The sequence below is a fragment of the Eleutherodactylus coqui genome, chromosome 11, assembly GCF_035609145.1.
Source record: "Eleutherodactylus coqui strain aEleCoq1 chromosome 11, aEleCoq1.hap1, whole genome shotgun sequence".
NCBI classification, from domain to species: domain Eukaryota; kingdom Metazoa; phylum Chordata; class Amphibia; order Anura; family Eleutherodactylidae; genus Eleutherodactylus; species Eleutherodactylus coqui.
The window spans coordinates 135,768,718-135,789,179 of record NC_089847.1 but is presented as its reverse complement, the minus strand read 5'-3'; the positions used below and the strand labels follow the sequence as shown (position 1 = coordinate 135,789,179).

At 46.9% G+C, this 20,462-nt stretch overlaps 1 protein-coding gene across 3 annotated transcripts in view; it reads right to left on the bottom strand.

Moving 5' to 3' along the window:
• NELL1 (neural EGFL like 1) overlaps positions 1-20,462 on the bottom strand; it is a 674,819-nt gene that overhangs the window by 404,149 nt on the left and 250,208 nt on the right. For all 3 annotated transcript variants that reach the window (XM_066583599.1, XM_066583597.1, XM_066583598.1), the window contains exon 12: positions 14,760-14,888. In XM_066583599.1, the coding sequence (XP_066439696.1) occupies positions 14,760-14,888 (129 nt within the window). The remainder of the gene's footprint in view (positions 1-14,759; positions 14,889-20,462) is intronic.

Sequence of the window (20,462 nt, the reverse complement as noted above, 5' to 3'; positions counted from 1 at the left end):
CTATGACTTTGTTTGCTCAATTTTTAATAACTTCATATTTTGTCAAATCACCAAAAGCTTCTTGGGCCAATAATTGGCGCCCGGCATGAAGCACGTGGGCCGCAGTGTAGATCAGTCACTTTATGAGATTTCAGGCAAAATGCTAAAATTTTTGTTCATTGTTGGTGAGATCATAAAAATAGAGGGGCGTGGGGGGGGTGATGGGTTCCCATGGCAACCGGTCACCAGACAATGGCCTTCAGGTCTGCAGTGGCCTATGATCACTATGAGAAGCAATAATGCATTGTATTATCATTGCAACAGTAGCATCCACGGTGCGCATCATCACATCCACCATGACCTCTACAATAAATCAAACACACTTTTCACCCGACACGGCAAATGCTATTTAAAAAAAAAAAAAAGTCAAAATACTTTTTTTTTCTCATATCGCCTCCAAAAAAACACAGTAAAAGTGATAAAACACGGTAGAAATAAAATCTACAGTTCATCACGCCAAAAAAAAACAAGCCCTTGTGAGCGCCATCCGTAAAAAATGTAAAAAGTTATGAAAGTTTGAAAGTAGCAATGCAAAAAAAAAACTAGGGTTTTTACTGCACAAGAGTGGGAAAACCTAAAATAATATAATTTATGCAGCATGAGTAACACGGCGCAAAATACCCCAAAAAGCAGGGACGGAAATTAGGGGTTTTTCCTCACTCCAAAAACATCTAATTGAAGTTCTACAATACATTATATTAATTGTAACATGGTACCAATAACCACTGCAGCTCGCCGCGCAAAAACCACGCCATCGTGCGGCCGACGGAAAAATAAAACGGTTATGGCTGTTGAAAAGTGGAGATGATCATCGCCCCCCCCCCCCCAAATTGTTGCGTTCTTATGGCTAATACAGGCTGTCACGAAGGGGTAACATTCAGGTGAAGCTAGACACATCGGCCCGACTCCCCTCCCCCCCCCCCCCCCCCACGCCGACAGTTTTCTTAACTCCGACAGCGGAATGTTATACCGTATTTACGCCATAATTGGGGTCTGAATTAGTTTTCGTTTGCGCCAAATAACTAATGCGGGAAAGTAATAGAAATGTAAAGGTCAGCAAAGCAATTCCCTGCGATCATTCTAAATAAGTGATTTAGTGCGGCGCCTGTGATCCATGGTCTGACGATACATTAGTGGATATTCATCAATGGGAGAGAAAAACACATTAATTAAAGCTGTGCGCCGAGTGTGACAGAGGGAGATGAAGAGGGTCATAAAATCTATGGATTTTATAGCGGGGAAAGAGGATCCTCCTGTTGGGAAAATGAAGCCTTTTAAACTGTCAAGCCAACGAACAGCGCAGCCCTTCCCTGCCGCTAATTCAGCCATTTGTTATTATATTTCCTTCGCTGTTCTCAGTTTAGGGTGCTCGGCCGTCTTCTAATTGGAGCATTGAAGTTGACTCCTTGAGACGCAGTTGATCCAAGCCTATTGGCTTCAGACACACACTTGAACCCAAAGTAATATTAATCAAGACTGGGGCCACTATAGGATGACACTATTACTACTGGGGCCATTATGGGGGGGCACTATTACTACTGGGGCCATTATGGGGGGACACTATTACTACTGGGAACACTATGGGAGCTTCAATTACTACTCGGACCATTATGGGGGGACACTATTACTACTGGGGCTGCTATGAGAGTCACTATTACTACTGGGCCCACTATGGGGGGGGGGGGTCACAATTACTACTGGGGCCACTATTATCAGGGGACATTATTACTACGGAGGCCACTACGAGGGTCACTATTACTACTGGGAACACTATGGGAGCTTCAATTACTACTCGGACCATTATGGGGGTCACTATTACTACTCGGACCACTATTGCTACTGGGAACACTGTAGAAGTCACTATAAATACTGGCACCACTATGGGCTACAATTAATACTGCAGCTACTATTGGTGTTGCTATTACTACTGGAGCAACTCTGGGGACACTAACAGGGGCACTATTACTACTGTGGCCACTATGAGAGTCACTTTTACTACTGGGGTCACTATTACTCCGTCACTTCAGACAAGTCTCAGTGGTTCAAATATGTGTTGGGTATTGGCGTTTTTAGTGTCTACAAAATGAGTGGGTTTTTTGCTGGGGAGGGGCGTCTTCTCACACTGCACATCAGGGGCACCTCTAATCAAGAGAAAAACATGATCCATAAGGGCTGAAACTGACCAGATATTGTCCATGGCGACTCTTCATGTCTACTCATTCATGGACCACAGATAGGCAAAGTGAACACAATTAGTCCACTAGTCAAGTCATCTCAACTATTGCCTAGGGACAAGAGATTTAAACCTACAGCAGTTATGGGGTCAAGACCTAACCCATGTAGCCTAAGAGGAACCACCTGAACCCTCAACAGAAAGTCTGTCAAGGACTGGCAGAAAAAGCAAGATGATGGTCTACAAGGTGTCCAACACCATGAAAGATCACCAAGATCAACAAGACTTGACTAGAAAGGTGTATGAATGACTCTATAATGTCCAAAACTGATGTCTCAAACAGGGACGTAGCTAAAGGCTTATGGGCCCGGGTGCAAAAGTTTATCTTGGGGTCCCCCAACTTCTCTTAACCCCTTAATGCAGAGGTGTAACTTGAAGCTACTGGGCCCCAAAGCAAAAACTTTAACAGGGCCCCCAACTGTAATTCTTTATTCATAGTAATAGGTGACCTATATAGAGAAGAGAGGCCTTATGGGCCCCCGAAGGCTCCTGGGCCCGGGTGCAACCGCATCCCTATAGTTACGCCAGTGGTCTCAATGTAGTTTTCTTCCAAGACCTGACAGGGTCCAAGGGACTGTAAATGTAAAAATTTGGAACTCATTTTGCGCGATGATCGTAAATGGCCTTTATGGAACCTCCATCAATGCTAATCATCAGCGCAGTGTCCAAGGAGAGAAGAAAGCAGTCACTATGATTGTGAGGGGGCGGGGCTTCCAATTATACATACATAGATATGTATAATGAATGAAAAGCTAGTGGTAGCCTATATAGGGCGGTATAAACCCTCTCATATTCCATCACTAATGGAAATATTATGCTTATTACATCTCCCTTATTACAGTCCGCTCTGCCCTGCCCCAGCGCCACTTTATCAGACATACGTGATTATCACGGTGACATCATCACCCCGTCCGCTCTATTCCAAGGATTGAGGATAAACTGTTTTAAAGCTCCAATAAAGACAATGCGATAATGTGTTCGATAAACGTCCCATAATTTCATGGTTCCGCGGTCCGGACCGAACCTCGCGCTCTCATGTAGTGAAAGAGCGACAGCTGAGAGTTATACGTGACGCCAGGAGAGACGGACGGCGCTCTACAAGGCTGCAACACTTAATATTGATTTCGGATGGGTAAATAGCTTCTTCAGCCTCGTCTCTGGTTTTTATCTCAAGTGGGTATCTACCAGCCATAAAAAGCGTACAAAAGCGCGAGAACTAAAAGCGAGTTGTAAATGACAACAATAAATGATTAGGGGGAAAAAACGAGAGAAGAAGAGCAGGACGCCGTATTTATAAGATGCGTCTCAACACCGTAGACAGAAGGGCAATCCAGCTACAGTGCCCCCACAGGAGAAATGAAGAACTGCTATTGTAATGGATGGGCTGCCTGCATGATGAACATACTGGGGTCCTCCAGAGACACTTAGTAGATGCTCTTTTCTCCAGCTTAATTGGCAAAGACCACAAGTTAGTGACCCCCCTTTTGTAGAATTATTAATGGGGGGGCATTATTACTGAGGGGGAGCATGTGGGGCATTATTACTGAGGGTAGCATACTGTATGGGGGCAAGGCATGTGGGGCCATTATTATTGGGTGGGGTCGTGACTCAGTATATAAGAGGCGTGGCCTATTAATAAAACAACTCATGTTGTAAGGGAGGTGTGTACCACATGCCATTTGTAATACTGGGGTCTCCTTACCTGGAAGAGGGGCCAACCCCCCCAGGCGCCAGGACCCAAGTGCAACTAATACCTTCGCTACGCACAGCCCACTGCTCAAGGCTTGTGACTCAGCTTTCCCAAACTCCTGAATGACAACCCAAACTAAGACATGCACAGAAATGAGAGGCGGCATCATCGCTGGACAGCTGGGAAGATTAATTAGCCTTTCAGGAGTCTAGGAAAGTCAGTGACAACCCCAAGGAGACTATAGAGGATAGAAGCGGTTGTTACCCAAGGGATGAATGGATAATCTCCTGCTGTGCTATCCCTCCTATTCAGCCTGGGTGAGGGCACTAGACGACATCCAGCGGGTAGACCTCCGCCTAGTAATATTCCTATAATACCCGGGTACATATATCTATATAGCACCATCAGGCTATGTTAGCGGCAGCTGGCACAAGGTGGGGACGCCCCTCTAAGGAATCACCTCCTTGTCTCTACGGGGGTCCTGCAAATGTTCTGAGTTTGGGTTTTTGTGTATTGAGGGCAGCAAACATTGAGGTGTTTGGGTCACAGTCCTCTGGTGCCCATGGCTGACGGTTGGGGTGGACCAGGGTGTTGGCATGCAGCCCCAACCTTCCAATTAGTACTACAGTCCCTGCTGGAGCTGACCGCCGGCACATCACATACCCCTCCAGAATAAGACCTTCAGTTTTAAGACAATTTATTCTCATCCAGAGGCTTATCGAGGAAGTTGGAGATGTTGCCATAGCAACCAGCAAGATCTCTGTTCTCGTTTTCTAACCAACGCTGGAAAAATGATCCGCCGGTTGCACTGGGCAACACTCAGATGTTTTTTGCATTAGGTTTACTTGAGATGTAGCAGAGCTAAATTTGTTATTTAACCATTTAAATATTGGTTTCTACACCAGAAAATTCTTTACCAAAAACAAACTTCTTTTACCCAGTCCTCCCCCCCCCCTGTATATTTTTAAACCCATGACTTTTCATTTTATCATATCCAGTTATCATTGAATGTTTCCCCCATTAGGAGCTCTCTTAAAGGGCTCACTCACTTTGGAGAATTCCAACTTATTACAAGGGTTTCCTTGACACTAAATTGATCACAAAATGTCTCCTTTCTGGAACCCACAATGATTTGTGGGAAATTTAGCGGTAACTTCTTAATTCCCCTACAGCACTCCAAGAGGGGAAATGAAGTATTGCACAGTGCACATATGCATGAAGGGTCTGTATGTGTAATGCAGGGCAAGACGGTCCTCCAGAGTAAGAGACGCTCTTTAAAAACCGCTTTCCACTATGGCGAAGACATGAAGATCGTGAACACAGCATCCCTCTCTATTAAAGGGGTTTAACAAAATGGCTACCATTCATGAAGCCTGTGGAAACCCGTGCTAGGATGGGAGAATGCATCCCTAGACTAAAGGCGACCAAACCTACGATCATACAATGGCTATTCTGTACAACAATGTATTATCACTATGGCTAGCGATCATATGTAATGGCCACCCATCAGCCCACCACAATAACTCTGCAGCCGGCTGATGACATCATTGAGAGAGCATGCTCCCTCTGTGAACCCTTTACATGCCATAATCAATATAGATTGTGGCATGGAAGGGGTTAACACAGCAGGGATCAGTGTTCTCACCGATCACCGCTGTTGCAGCAGGAGGCCAGCTGTCAGTCACAGCTGGGTCCCGTCTCAGCTTCTGAGCCCGTGCCATGCACAAGATGTAGGGTTATGTATTGCTGTGGCAAGTACCAGCCACCCAGACATAAACGTAAGTCGTATACAGTGGATATAAAAAGTCTGCACACCCATGATAAAATGAAAGGTTTTTGTCATGTTAAAAATCCAAAAAAGTTGAATCATTTCACATTTTTTTCCATCTCCAATGTGACCTCTTATCTGTACAATCCTATGGGGTAGCCCCCCAATCCTATGGACCCCTGTGATAGCCCCCCACATCCTCTGGACACCTGTTATAGCTCCCCATCCTCTGGGCCCCTGTGATAGTCCCCCATTCTTTGGACCCCTGGGGTAGCCCCCTGCTCCTCTGGACCCCTGGGGTAGCCCCTTGCTCCTCTGGACCCCTGGGGTAGCCCCCTAATCCTCTGGACCCCTGGGGTAGCCCCCCCATCCTTTGGACCCCTGGGGTAGCCCCCCCATCCTTTGGACCCCTGGGGTAGCCCTCCATCCTTTGGACCCCTAGGATAGGCCTCCCATCCTCTGGACCCCTGGGGTAGCCCCCCCCCCCCATCCTCTGGACCTGTGTGGTAGCCCCCCCCATCCTCCAGACCCCTGGGGTAACCTCTCCCATCCTCCGGACCCCTGGGGTAGCCCCCCCATCCTCCGGACCCCTAAAGTAGCCCCCCCATCCCCTGGACCCCTGGGGTAGCCCCCCATCCCCTGGACCCCTAAAATAGCCCCCCCATCCTCTGGACCCCTGGAGTAGCCCCCCATCCTCTGGACCCCTGGAGTAGCCCCCCATCCTCTGGACCCCTGGGGTAGCCCCCCATCCTTTGGACCCCTAGGGTAGGCCTCCCATCCTTTGGACCCCTAGGGTAGGCCTCCCATCCTTCGGATTCCTGGGGTAGACCCCCCCATCCTCCAGACCCCTGGGGTAGTCTCTCCCATCCTCCAGACCCTTGGGGTAGCCCCCCCATCCTCCGGACCCCTAAAGTAGCCCCCCTCCCCATCCTCTGGACCCCTAAAGTAGCCCCCCATCCCCTGGACCCCTGGGGTAGCCCCCCATCCCCTGGACCCCTGGGGTAGCCCCCCATCCTCTGGACCCCTAAAGTAGCCCCCCATCTCCTGGACCCCTGGGGTAGCCCCCCATCCTCTGGACCCCTAAAGTAGCCCCCCCATCTCCTGGACCCCTGAGGTAGCCCCCCCCCATCCTCTGGACCCTTGGGGTAGCCCTACCATCCTCAGGACCCCTGGGGTAGCCCCCCATCCTCTGGACCCCTGGGGTAGCCCCCCCCCCCTCTCCTCTGGACCCTTCTGTTGACCTTTAATGCAAAAAAGTTTACCCAGATTTTTTCTTTTTAATCAAACTCCGATTAGTCGGGGATGATGGATGGACCGTCCTGCAGCACAAATCCTCTTCTGCCTTCAGTCATGAGGTCTGCTGAGTCGGAGATAAGAAACGCGAGGATGATCTCCATCGTCTCACCATTTACCAAGCAGATGCGGATTACAGTCATGAAATAGTAAAGTAGCGGGGCAGAATCGCCCGCATCCGTCTTCACTCCTGAATTACACCATGGATCCTAATTTTTGTACATCGATAGTCTCGCCATTTTTCCTGCTTAGCCGCCGCCCCCAGACGTCATTCTTCAATCATGGAATCCCATCACAACTGAAAATCTAAATGAAACTTTGAGGATATTTGTTACAGAAATACGTCAGAACTGGAAGAGTCAAGACAGAGCAGGAGGCCGGAACAAAGGGTGCCCCCTCCTGGTTCACCACATCCGGGGACAGGTGGGCATCTACCCCTTTCTATCCATTGTGGGAGGGCCCATGTGAAGGTCTGTACCCCTCATTGGAGCATGGGGATTGGATACATCGGAAATGAAGCAAGTACTCTGTATGGGCATCGCGGCCTCTCGCATCATTGCCAGTCTGATTCCATCATTTGATTGCCAGCTGCTACGTTATAACAGAGATCAGCCTGCACTGAGCCGAGAACATCCGTACCATATGTGCTATAGGGCCACAGAGAGCGATGAGAAGCGGCGCCTTCCACCGATGTTCACTACAAAACTTTTTGGGTGAAAAGTCTCTAAAAAAAGTTAACTTCAAGGAGCAGCAAAGCCAAAAATTGGTGACTTTAATCTTGTTTAACCAGTTTCAGAGGTATATATATATAATGGGTGCAGCGGATGCGGCCAGACGTCGGCCCTGGAGCCTTAGGGGGCACGTAAGGGGTCTCTTCCCCATAAGAGGAGACCAGTACTTTACCCTCTCCCCATGTACAGCGCATGTTGAGTGTCATTGTATGGAGCGAGCTCAGTCAGCAGCCGAGGCCACGCCATACACCATCTTTGACAGCCAACGCCTCCCACCCCGAAACAGCGCAATAGGAGATAACTCTGATTGTGGCTATTAACCCTATAAATGTCACTGTCAACTCTGACAATGGCATTTAAATGTTATGATCGGGACTAAGATGTCCCAAATGGCCCCTACAATGATTGTGGGGTGCAGTCCTGGTGACCTTGGGTCTTTTTGAGGCCCTAGGGCTAAAATGAATGATCTGCTATTAAAACGGTGGCCTGGGCTCTTTTCAATAGTTGATGGACGGGAGTCCATCAGTAGTTGACGGACAGGGGTCCACCACTTGGGACCTCCGCCCATCAGTTGATCGTCTAGCCCGCTGCACTGGACTGTCATTGGAGGGCAGGGGAGGAAGTAGGAGCGCCGGCTTCACTGCCATTAAAAGAAAATAGTAGCACCGGCTGCTTTTCCACTTCCTTTTCCTGTTACGGACTTCCTCTTCTGGGCAGCAAGCGCTTCTATTGATTTCACAGGCCGCTACACCCACTTTCTCCCCCGACGAACAGCTGATGGACAGAGCCCTGATCGGCGGACCCCCATCGTCTACCGTTGGCCTATCCAGAGAACAGGTCATCAGTTGGAAAGAGCCCAGACTTCCCCTTTAAGACGAGCCTGTGGGCTGCAGCATGTCCTAATAAAACACTGCTGAAGCGACAATACACTGCAGTAATCTAGTAGGCGGGAAGCAGAGGAAGCGATCGAATCATCACAAACTCCAGTCCCTTATGGAGACTGAAAAAAGTAAAAATAAGTCCAAGTATTTGCGAATTCCCAGTGAACTCAATGGGCTACTATGGTCAGTAATTCGGAGCCGACCAGGACATACTAAGTTTTTGTTCTCTGCATGACCAAAAATAGCGTGAAAAACACATAAAATGAATAAATTCCTTGAAATCAATCGGTTCTATTCCCTCCGTATTATGTGTGTCATACGGTGAGTGTTTTCGCTCGTGTGAATGAGCCCTAAGGGGTTAATGTGTAGAAACATTTCATTGTAACGTTCGGCTCTGCTACATCTACACTACACGGCTGTCACATACAATATGGAGGGGGTTCATATCGCCCCTTACAGCAACAGACCCGCTGCCTGCCCCTCCCCCACGGGTGCCCGACGGGAAAAGGAAAAAAAAAAATCTCTCCTTGCTTATTTGCTCTCACACTTAATTAGCGGCAGGCGCTCCGCTAAAGGGTTCTACTGACAGTTTCCTTTTCGGCAGTCGAGGTGTCATTAGAGGTTTCAATTGCAGGGGATTCTATCTGGTGTAATTCAGCGATAAAAACTGCGCATTTCGTAAATTCCCGGCTTTCCGGTTACGGGGGATTAAATCTCCGTAGTGCAGGACTGTGGAGGAGGCGGCGGGCTGCGGGCAGGCGGAAGGACGGAGCCTCAGCTTTTTCTCAACACTTTGTGTGTAGGGCTGGATTATAGGATCAGCAAAATAGCAAACCGTCCCGCGGCCTCCGCATCTTGTATTTGAGCACTGTATGGCGGTATTTCTTTGGACAAAGGATGATGGTATTATCTGGGCTCTGTGTAATATTAGTTCAGCGCACCGTATCACTATTATTTGGGCATTTTATAGTAGTATAATCGGATGACTGTAGGGCTATTATTTGTATGCTGTATAATGATTTGAGCTCTGTATGGCGGTATTATTTGTGTACTGTTAAGCCGTATTACATGTGGTATTACTGGAAGACTCTGTGATAGTACCTTATAGGTGCTATGTGGTAGTATTTGAGCAGCATATAGTAGTTTTAGTTTTGGAGGATTGTATACTAATATTATTCATGCACTGTATGGTGGGATTATTGAAACACACTGTGCCAGTACTACAGGGGTATTATACGATTTGAGCTCTGTATGGTAGTATTATTTGTGCACAGTATGGCGGTATTATTGGAATACTCCAGGGCAGAATCATATGGGTACCATGCAGGGGTATTATTGAAGGACTGGGTGGTAGTTATTGGATCACTCTGTAGCAGTGTCATATGAGTAATATATGGAGGTATTATCTGAGCAGTGTACGGCAATATTATTGCAGCATCATGGTAGTATTATCGATGCAATGTATGGCAGTGTTATTTAGGCAGATTGTGCTAGTATTTGAGGACGGTATTGTGGACTGATTCGAACAATGTATGGAAGTATTATTGGTGCACGTTGTGGCAGTATTATATGGTAGTAGCTGAGCACTGTATGGCAGTATGATTTGAGCACGGTCTGTTTTTTTGTTGTTCGGGTACTGTATAGTACTATTGACTCGGTATCAGGGTATCATTCTGGCAATGTTACATCTCCACTAATTATGGTACTCTAATCACAATTCCCATCGAAGCCGCACCGGACGCACCTCAGAGAAATGGATGGAAATAAGAGAACTCGTTGTGATAAACACAACACTACTGTTTGTAAACATCGCTGTAAAGGATTTCCCCAATTAGACAAATGCTGTGCTAACATGTTGCCATATGACAAACTCAGCCCAACTACATTGGACAAACGCAGTTCTGCTACATCCCTAGCAGTGGAACCATGAGGGAAGTGTAACAAATCACTGTATGGCGGTGAGGTATCCATCAAAAGGAAGGAACAGAGGAATTCAGAATGCAGGTGACTGGAGTGCAGCGAGCGCTATGGGTTACACGGCACCCATAATGAGCAATTAACCTGCGGCACACAGAATGGCACCGTCCGCTCCATGATGTGGTCATACTATACAACCTCCTGGCCAGGAGGGTCACTCCACCTATTGCATTATCATTAACCCCTTTCTGCCGCCATCTCCTGACCGCCTTAACTCTTTTTTTTCCCGTTGCTGTGCGAAAAAACAAGTAGAAAGGCGCCCCATAGAGTAATACCGCAATGTGAAGTTAACCTGAAGCTATAGAAGATTGGTACCTGGGCTGTAAAAAAATGGCAATTCAGCAGGGTTCTTATAGAAGCAACCTCCCCGATAGCCGGATGATCCTCCAGTAAGAACAGCAGAAGAGGAATAGGGGGCGTTAGGTGCGCTCAGACACAATTAGGAGACCAGGAGAGTCAGCAGCAACGCGTTTCAGTGCCGGACCTATGCCTTCATCTGACCTTTAACCTTCAAATCTCAAGAGTCCAGAATACTGTCAACTCATAAACGTCTTCTAAGACCGTCTGTATCCCCTGGGGAGTGCTCAGAATTGGTGGAGAAGTGCAGCAGAAGGTGCGGCGCTGAAAGCTGTTGCTGCTGACTTTCCCGATCTCTTAGTTGTGCCTAGTGCACCCAACATTGCTGGATGTCCCCACTGATCATAAAGTTATCCCATAATCTGTGAGAGGCGATAATTTTACAACTTGGCACTACCCCTATAAGAGGCACATCTCAGGCCATCTATGCGCCAAAGAAAATTTCTGGTGTAAACTATAATAAATCTGTTGGGCCATAGCGGCCAGAAGAATACCGCTAAACCACACCTATTTTCTGAAAAAAGGGGGTGAGTTGTGTAAAAGTCCCAATTTTGGGGGGAAAAAGGCAGTCACAAAAAAGTGCAACTTTTTTATGCCACTTTTTTGCTTGCTAAACACCTGCCTATAACTCCACAGGTTTAGGTATGGATGATATGTAGATGAGGGTGTGGATACTTTTGCATTTCTCCAGAACTAGAAAAGTAACATTCCAAATAGTCCTGATTTAAAAAGAAAATCTCCCAATGTTAAGTACACAGTTAGCATGCAGATCTATGTGTTTCCATGGTTACAGACCACAAACCTTGTGTGTAGGCTGATTCTGCAGCCATGTGTTCTTCCTCTCCCCCTGTGGCTTCTTCTCACTAATGTACAGACAGGGTCCAATTTGAAGAGTAACAGATATCTACAGGATCAGACTACACAAGGCTTGTCTGTAGTCTGTAACTATGGAAACACATCGGTCTGCATTGAAGCTGCATACAAGATTAAGAAGATTTACTAAATTACTGAATTTTGAATTTCAGATAAATTGTAACAATTATAAATGGTTGCCGATGTCTACATTGTTTTCAAGACGCCCTCCATTCAGTAAGAAGGCCATAACCCATTGCTATAAGTGCCCCATTATGCTTTCTGGGCGCCGACCCCATCCCCTTTGTCAAATGCTAGCTGTGTCAAGGCAAGATTAGATAGAACAATGAAACCAAGGAGCTCAGCAAAGGCGGCAAAAAGGGACAATTGTCTGAAACAATGGCGCCTCGTCTATATTTGGTCTCATGCAGGAGACAAGCACACAGCAGATCATATTCAGCAAAACATGTCTTCCCTGACGCTCGGTGCAGGAGGCTTCCTGGCAGGTCTGTCTTGTGAAGAACGCTCCAGCCACAAAACTGTCGGCCATTAATTTTCATTAATTAGAGAGAATTCCCATTCTCTACTGCAATCATAAATAATTTCCTCGCATGGAACTATTCTGTGTTGTAGTCAATCGGCTCAGGAAAATAAATTCTATTTCATCTTACCTTCCACAACGGGGCGGCAAGGAGAGCCTTTTAGCAAAAATTAAGTTTTCTCTAGTTAATATGAAAAAATGCACAATGCAAAATAATGCTGAGATAGACTGAGCTGCACCTACAGACATGGAGACCCTACTAAGGAGTGACTCCGGAAGGGTCTACTCAAGGCAAACACCCAAGAGACAGAGGTCTGGGGCTAAAATACTCTTCACCTGATCTAAGAAGGTGTGAGATATCTGCAGCGAGAGGTCACAGTCCCCGGCCACACTGCACAGAACCAGAAGTCAATGCACAGTATGTCACATAGCGAGACGGTCGGCAGAACGCAACATACTAAGGCCGCCTGCACACGAGCGGAAATCCCGCCGCGGGATTTCCCGCGGGATTTCCGCCGCTGAAAGTTTGCATAGGAGTGCATTAAAATACGCACTCCTATGCAGACGGCCGTGGTTTGGCCGCGCGAAGTCTCGCGCGGCAAACAAACCGCGGCATGTCGCTCGGGTCGGATCGCGCGGCGAGAATTCTCGCTGCCGGATCCGACCCGCTCGTCTGCAGGCGGCCTAAGAGAAGGAAACCAACACAAACACAACAGGATGAGAGCCGAGTGCAATGATGGAAGGGGAGAAGGATGGGCAGGAAGGAAGAAGAAGGGAATGGAGGATGGGAAAAGACAGAGGAATGGTGAGAAGAAAATAAAAAGGGCAGGAAGGAAGAAAGGAATAAAGGAAGAGAGGGTGGAAAGGATGAAAGGAATATGGAGGGCAATAAGGAAGAATGTAGGACAGGAAAGAAGGAATGAAGAGCAGAAAAGGAAAGAAGCAAGGGAGAGCAAAAAAGGAAAGAGTGGAGGGCAGAAAGGAATAAAAGGTACGTAGGAACAAAAGTAAGGAATAAAGAATGTGGAGGACAGGAAGGAAGGAATGGAGGACAGGAAGGAAGGAAGGAATGGAGGGCAATAAGGAAACAATGGAGGGCAAGAAGGAAGGAATGGAGGGCAAGAAGGAAGGAATGGAGGGCAAGAAGGAAAGAATGGAGGGCAAGAAGGAAAGAATGGAGGGCAAGAAGGAAGGAATGGAGGGCAAGAAGGAAGGAATGGAGGGCAAGAAGGAAGGAATGGAGGGCAAGAAGGAAGGAATGGAGGGCAAGAAGGAAGGAATAGAGGGCAGAAAGGAAGGAATAGAGGGCAGAAAGGAAGGAATAGAAGGCAGAAAGGAAGGAATAGAAGGCAGAAAGGAAGGAATAGAGGGCAAAAAGGAAAGAGTGGAGGGCAAGAAGGAAGAAATGGAGGGCAAGAAGGAAGAATGGAGGTCAGGAAGGAATGGAGAGCAGGTACAAAGAAAGAATGAATGTGGAGGGCAATAAGGAATAAAGGCGGAGAAAGCTGAAAAGAAAAATAGAATTGAGGGAAAGGAAGGAAGGAATAGAAGGTGAGAAGCAAGAAAGCAATGGAAGATGGTAAGGAAGAAAGGAATGGAGGACAAGTAATAAGAGAAGAATGGAGGGCTGGAAGGAAGAAAGGAATGGAAAGAGGCAAGGTGGAAGATAATAAATGGAGTGAGATAAGGAAGGAAGGAATGAAGAAAGAAAAGAGTAGAGAAGCAATTGATGAAAATAAAAGGAGGAAAGCAAGAAAGGAGGTGGAACATGTCTTGGTCTAAGAAATGCTCACTATTGAATGACCCGACACCCCCTTATTAGTCAGCAAGTGTTTCCCTAGAGTCTACTCATCTGCTATCCTTCAAGGCAAATCAAATAACCAAAGTAGACATGTAAACAAAATGTATAGAGCCGCACTGACTGCAGACAACAGATGCCCAAATATTAGAATGGAGAAACGCGGTAACATATAACATCGATACAAACATAAATGTACAGAACATTCCGGATTCCAACGCTACGAGTAAAAAGAACAAAAGTAAAATTACAGTTTCGGTCTCTGCCGCTCGCTTACAATCTGCTGCACCCTCCCCGGTAATTACACAGGTATCGGCATAAACCGCCATATTAGACTACTGAAAGTAAACAAGACCTCCCAAGAAGATATTTTCAATTCCACTTCTACAAGTGCAGCGAGAGCATCAACATTTCTCCCTGGGTTAACATCCAATTTATTTTTGGTTTCTCCCAGCACTATAATTTTCTTCCAATATATCTACACAATCACTCGGCACAACTATTTACTGCCTCTCAGGTCCTGACAACAGCGGACTGCGGGGTGAGCGACTGTCACGCCGTAAATATAGACATTTATTAGAGGAGGTTCGCAGTCCTACCTTCACAATAGGTCGAGTCTCCTTGAATGGGGACAAATCCGTTCCGGCACTCACAGGTGGCTTTCGTGATCCAGTTTTTGCACTCCGAGTTTTCTCCACATTGATAACCATCCGCGCAAAAGTCATGTCCTGCAAAGATCAAACAGCATCTCAGTGTGCGTTCAGTGGAGAAGGGAGAACGGTAAAGGAACGTCCACCTTAAACACCAATTTATTCCTTTATACCAGTCCAGTAAACGCAAAACTTGCCGCCGTTCCTCAGCACAGATGGGCTATAATAGCAGAATAAACGCCACAATGAGTTACTGTGGGTCTGAAGGCCATAGGAGTCCAACGCTCTACTAGATGGGGGTCTAATAAAGTGGCGGGCAGTGTATGTTTTAAGTCATAGCTGTTTTTCTGATACCCTGTACCATACCTCTGCATACTGTAAGCATAGAGGTTTAGGATAAAATTCTGCTTACCTGCAGCCACCACTGGGGGGAGCTGTCAGTAATAAGATAGAATGGCATGCAATAAGCTACTAAGTTCCCCTATTGGCCTCAACGCTAGCTAATAGTTGGGAAGGCCTTTACCCACAATGACATCCAAATGCACTGCTAGGAATTACTGCGCATAAAGGGTTAACCTATCAGTGTATGGAGCTCCACTATAGCTCCCCTATAGGTCTAATTCATTTGTGGAGGGGGGAGGAGGGGTCTATAAGTTCCATTGAGTTTAATGAATGTCTTCACCGATCATCATCCAATTAGAATCATTTTCTCGGTCACGTCCGCTCGGTCAACTGCTGATGGGCACCACAAAGGCCCATTTAATACGCTTCCTCTCGCCATATCGTTAGAGCCTCACAAGCCAAACCGAAAATAATGATTTATTATCAAGTCCCAAATCACAGACCGCGATGAACCTGCGGAGACCTGAACGTCCCAAAATAGTCCGAGCTCGTCTCGGCGGCGGCGGCCATTTATAACTGACCTGAACTGAAGAGCTTTATGGACACTGATACAATGACGGACGTCACCGGCCGCGCCAAAAATAGAGATAAGTACGGGAAAAGATCGGGATGGACGCCGGGGGAACCGGATGCAATTAAGACCAACTATAAATATGTCTGTCACAGATAAAAAGGTGCGCAGGTCCTGTAAGCTGACCTCTCCGCTCCTGTAAGCTGACCTCTCCGCTCCTGTAAGCTGACCTCTCCGCTCCTGTAAGCTGACCTCTCCGCTCCAGCCACTTCTTCATTCAGTTTTACATAAATATTTTTGTGTTTTTCTTCTTTTCATCCATTTAGAATCACAAAATAATAAAACAAAAAATGTATGCAAAAAGGGTCTGGAAACGGAGCTCCACAACGCCCCCTATCTGGCACACTTGTCCATCCCCTATTTGCATACTTTTGTTCCCAGGATGCACTGCATGGCCTACATGAGACTCCCTATGCCAACTTGACACTCTCCACAAGGAGAACCCCACATTTCAAGGCCCCTCAACCGGATCGCCAAAAGGCCCTAAAACAGCCTCGGGTATTCTTCTTTCTGAAGACTCAGGTTTGGTTTATATCTTTGGTCACACAGCAAGTTGTGGAAAGATCGGACGTGACTTGTGAGGATGTTACTTTCTAATAGGAGGCGCTGTGGAGGTGCTTTTCCATCCCCTTTTTGCTCAGGGAGCATTGTGTGGCCTGTATAAGCCCTCTAAGTCAACTTGGCTCTCCACAAGAAGAACAGAAGAAAATATATAATGGTCCCCCACCCCCCAAAATATTTCTGTATTCAATGTTTTTCTTCGACTTTAGATTTTGATCTCCGACTTACACTGCTGCACATTTAAATATCCTAATTCCCCCCTCCCTACCAAAATGAGATTGTGAGCAGATGTTTCAGTTTCATGGCAGCCCTTGTGGAGAGCTTTGGGGCTGTCAAGTATTTCTGCCTATTAATGACAGGCCAGTCACAAGACTTATTAAGATGCCTGCCGAAATACCATATACTGCAATACTTCAGTATTGCAGTATATTGTATTACAGATTAAACAATAAATCCCAATCCATAGGAGCTTCCTTTCTTTATTGCTGATTGATGATTCAGCCGTGCATAGAGATTAATTAGCGGTGCTATATCTTACTGACATATTATAACATTCTCACTAAGTAACGTTTATTTTTCAGGTTACTTTGTCTTTTTTTTATTTTTTTTTGTGTTTTCACACGGAGTGATTTCATTCTGCCATGAATCCAGTCAGCCTGTAACCCGTCAGTATAAAAAACCATTCCTTGTATGCCAGTACGGATGAGGAGAAGAATCCAATAACCCAACACGTCTACTGGAATTACTGGAAGCTGGAAGTGGTAGCCGGGCCGGCGGATCAATGTTTATTTTCTTGTACACTACTCTTATTCATTGTGACACAATCAATGATGGAGGGGAACGTTCAGCTGTAGTCGTATGCAGACACCACAAGCTTAGTATAGATAGACACTCACTGTCAGTAACAGCCTCCCCTAGAGGTTGTTGGGTGGAATTACACTTCCTCTGTGTGATTGTAACGTTGATATAAGGAAGTGATTATAATATCAGAGCAAAAGCATCATTTACTGTGGAAAACCGACCCCTTGTGGGGAGGCTCTAGTACCCTGTTGTACGCCTCTAGCTTGGATACAAGATGGGATACCGGCAGGCATGGAGGCTCTAGTATCCTGTTGTACTACCTATAGCTTGGATACAAGATGGGATACCGGCGGGCATGGAGGCTCTAGTATCCTGTTGTACTACCTATAGCTTGGATACAAGAGGTGATACAGGTGGGCATGGAGGCTCTAGTACCCTGCTGTACCGCCTCTAGCTTGGATACAAGATGGGATACCGGCAGGCATGGAGGCTCTAGTATCCTGTTGTACTACCTATAGCTTGGATACAAGAGGTGATACAGGTGGGCATGGAGGCTCTAGTACCCTGTTGTACCGCCTCTAGCTTGGATACAAGATGTGATACGGGCGGGCATGGAGGCTCTAGTACCCTGTTGTACTGCCTCTAGCTTGGATACAAGATGTGATACAGGTGGGCATGGAGGCTCTAGTACCCTGTTGTACCAGCTCTAGCTTGGATACAAGATGTGATGTGGGCAGGCATGGAGGCTCTAGTACCCTGCTGTACCAGCTCTAGCTTGGATACAAGATGTGATACAGGTGGGCATGGAGGCTCTAGTACCCTGCTGTACCGCCTCTAGCTTGGATACAAGATGTGATACGGTGGGCATGGAGGCTCTAGTACCCTGCTGTACCGCCTTTAGCTTGGATACAAGATGTGATACGGGTGGGCATGGAGGCTCTAGTACCCTATTGTACCACCTCTAGTTTAGATACACAATCTGATATGGGCGGGCATGGAGGCTCTAGTATCCTGTTACAATGTTGTGGGGGCTTCTTCTGACCCCCTTGTGTGTGCGGCCGAGCATTATTTGAACAGCTGAACGGTGACGGGAGGGAGGAGGGGGATGCAGCTGCAACAGTTACATCATAAGTAGAAAGGAGGGAGGAGGGGGATGCAGCTGCAACAGTGACATCATAAGTAGAAGGGAGGGAGGAGGGGAATACAGCTGCAACAGTGACATCATCAGTAGAAGGGAGGGAGGAGGGGGATACAGCTGCAACAGTGACATAAGTAGAAGGGAGGGAGAAAGGGGATGCAGCTGCAACAGTGACATCATAAGTAGAAGGGAGGGAGGAGGGGAATACAGCTGCAACAGTGACATAAGTAGAAGGGAAACAAAATAAAAATGGACATATACTCACTATTGTCTAACATAGAGGGGTGCAGATAATGCACCATATCTCTCAGTATATTCCTCTGTGTGCCTCCATAGATGGACTGCCTGCATGCTGAGGGATATGGTGCATCCCCCTAAGTTATACAATAGTGAATATATCGCCACTTTTTGTATTTTTTGTTTCCCTATGTCCTATTTTCATTTTTTACCATAAGTAGAAGAGAGGGAGGAGGGGGATGCAGCTGCAGCAGTGACACACGCAGACTTTTTACCGTGATTAGTGCGGTGCTTTCAGCACTGCGCTAACTGTGATATAATGCCCCTATTATTTTCAATGGGACCACTCAGACAGATACTCGATCGCAACGCTTTTCAGCGCCGCGATTTTCGAGTGATGTCTGTTCTATTTTTGAGTGTTTAGCACTCTTCATCGATGCCAGAAACGAAAGTAAGATGCGGCAAAGCGACGTGATTTAAATAGAGGCGCCTACCGCAACGCCTGTGTGAGAGAGGTCCAAGTAGAACGGAGGGCTGGAGCTGCAATAGTGACACCATAAATAGAAGAAAGGGAGGAGGGGGATGCAGCTGAAAATCTTCTCCGTGAGTCTGCATATCATGCAAGGGGAGGGAACACACAAGTAGAGCGCCATCTCATTGACTCCGCTGTGTGCAGCGCTGTCATCCCACCAAGAAGACCCCTAAAAAGCCCCATTCAGCCCCTCTTGGCTTCTCTACATCTCATCCAGAGTGGAGCGATACCGATTTATTTTTCATTTGCAGTAGATATACTAATATCAGGTTCTCCACATAACTCTTCCAAGCCCGGGGACCGACACCTGGCTGGACAGGTTCCCTGTAGCGGGGGAGAGATATTAGGTGATGGTGGCCATCCAGGTGAACGCTTCATATAATGTATGGATGGGTCGGGGCTACAAGTGCCGGACACGCTCCTACAATGTGGCTCTCCCATTCTGGCTCAGATATGGCGCTACAAGTCAATGACTCCTCCTCTATGAAGAACCCATGTAGGCCGAAGTGGTCTTCATTAAAGGGCGGTCTAGGGAGAAAAAATGAAATTGAAATCTCTTTAGCTCTGAATAGAAACATCAAGCCCCCCTCACCCCCCATTGTGATCTGGCTCCAGCGATGGCATCATGTCAAAGGGACATGTGACCGACACAGCCAACTATTGGCTGATCCAAGCTACATACAGCTCATAGTTGGCTGCAATGGTCCATGTCCCTGTCGTGGGACGCCAGCACTAGAGCCAGACAAAATGTGCAACAGGGGACCCGTCAGAAAGGGAGCTGTGGGGGATCGGTTGACTTCATGTTTTTATACAGCGCTGAAGAGATTTAAGTCTTATTTTTTCTCCCCAGATTGCACCTTTTAAGAAGGCGACTCCAGTCTGTACGGGTGTCAGAGGAGTGATGGACTCATAGCACCATATCGGAGCCACATTGTAAGAGCGTCTCCTGCACTGGTAGACCCGACCCATCCATGCATTACATCCCATGCACATGAAGGGCCACCATTTAATAACCCCCGAACCCTTGTAGCTTCCCCTTTAACCCCTCAGTGACCGGCCTATTTTGTACCTTAAGGACCAAGCGAATTTCATAGTTGCATTGCAAGAGCCATAACTCGCTGACATAGCCGGTTGAGGGCTTGTTTTCTGGGGGGAGGAGCTGCATCTCCCTCCTCCCTCCCTTCCACTTAAAACGGTTTTTGGTATTTGATGCATCTAAAAAGGGGGTTTGGTGGGAAAAAAAAGGTGTATTTATTTTTTTTAACTGGATTTTTTTCTTAAGAGGAAATCTGTCAGCTTAAAAATGGTGCAGGAGCAGGAGGAGCCAAGCAGATTGATATATAGTTTTATAGGGAAAGATTCAGGAGAACTTGTATTTCAGTCAATTATATATTTGCTCCTCCTGAGCTG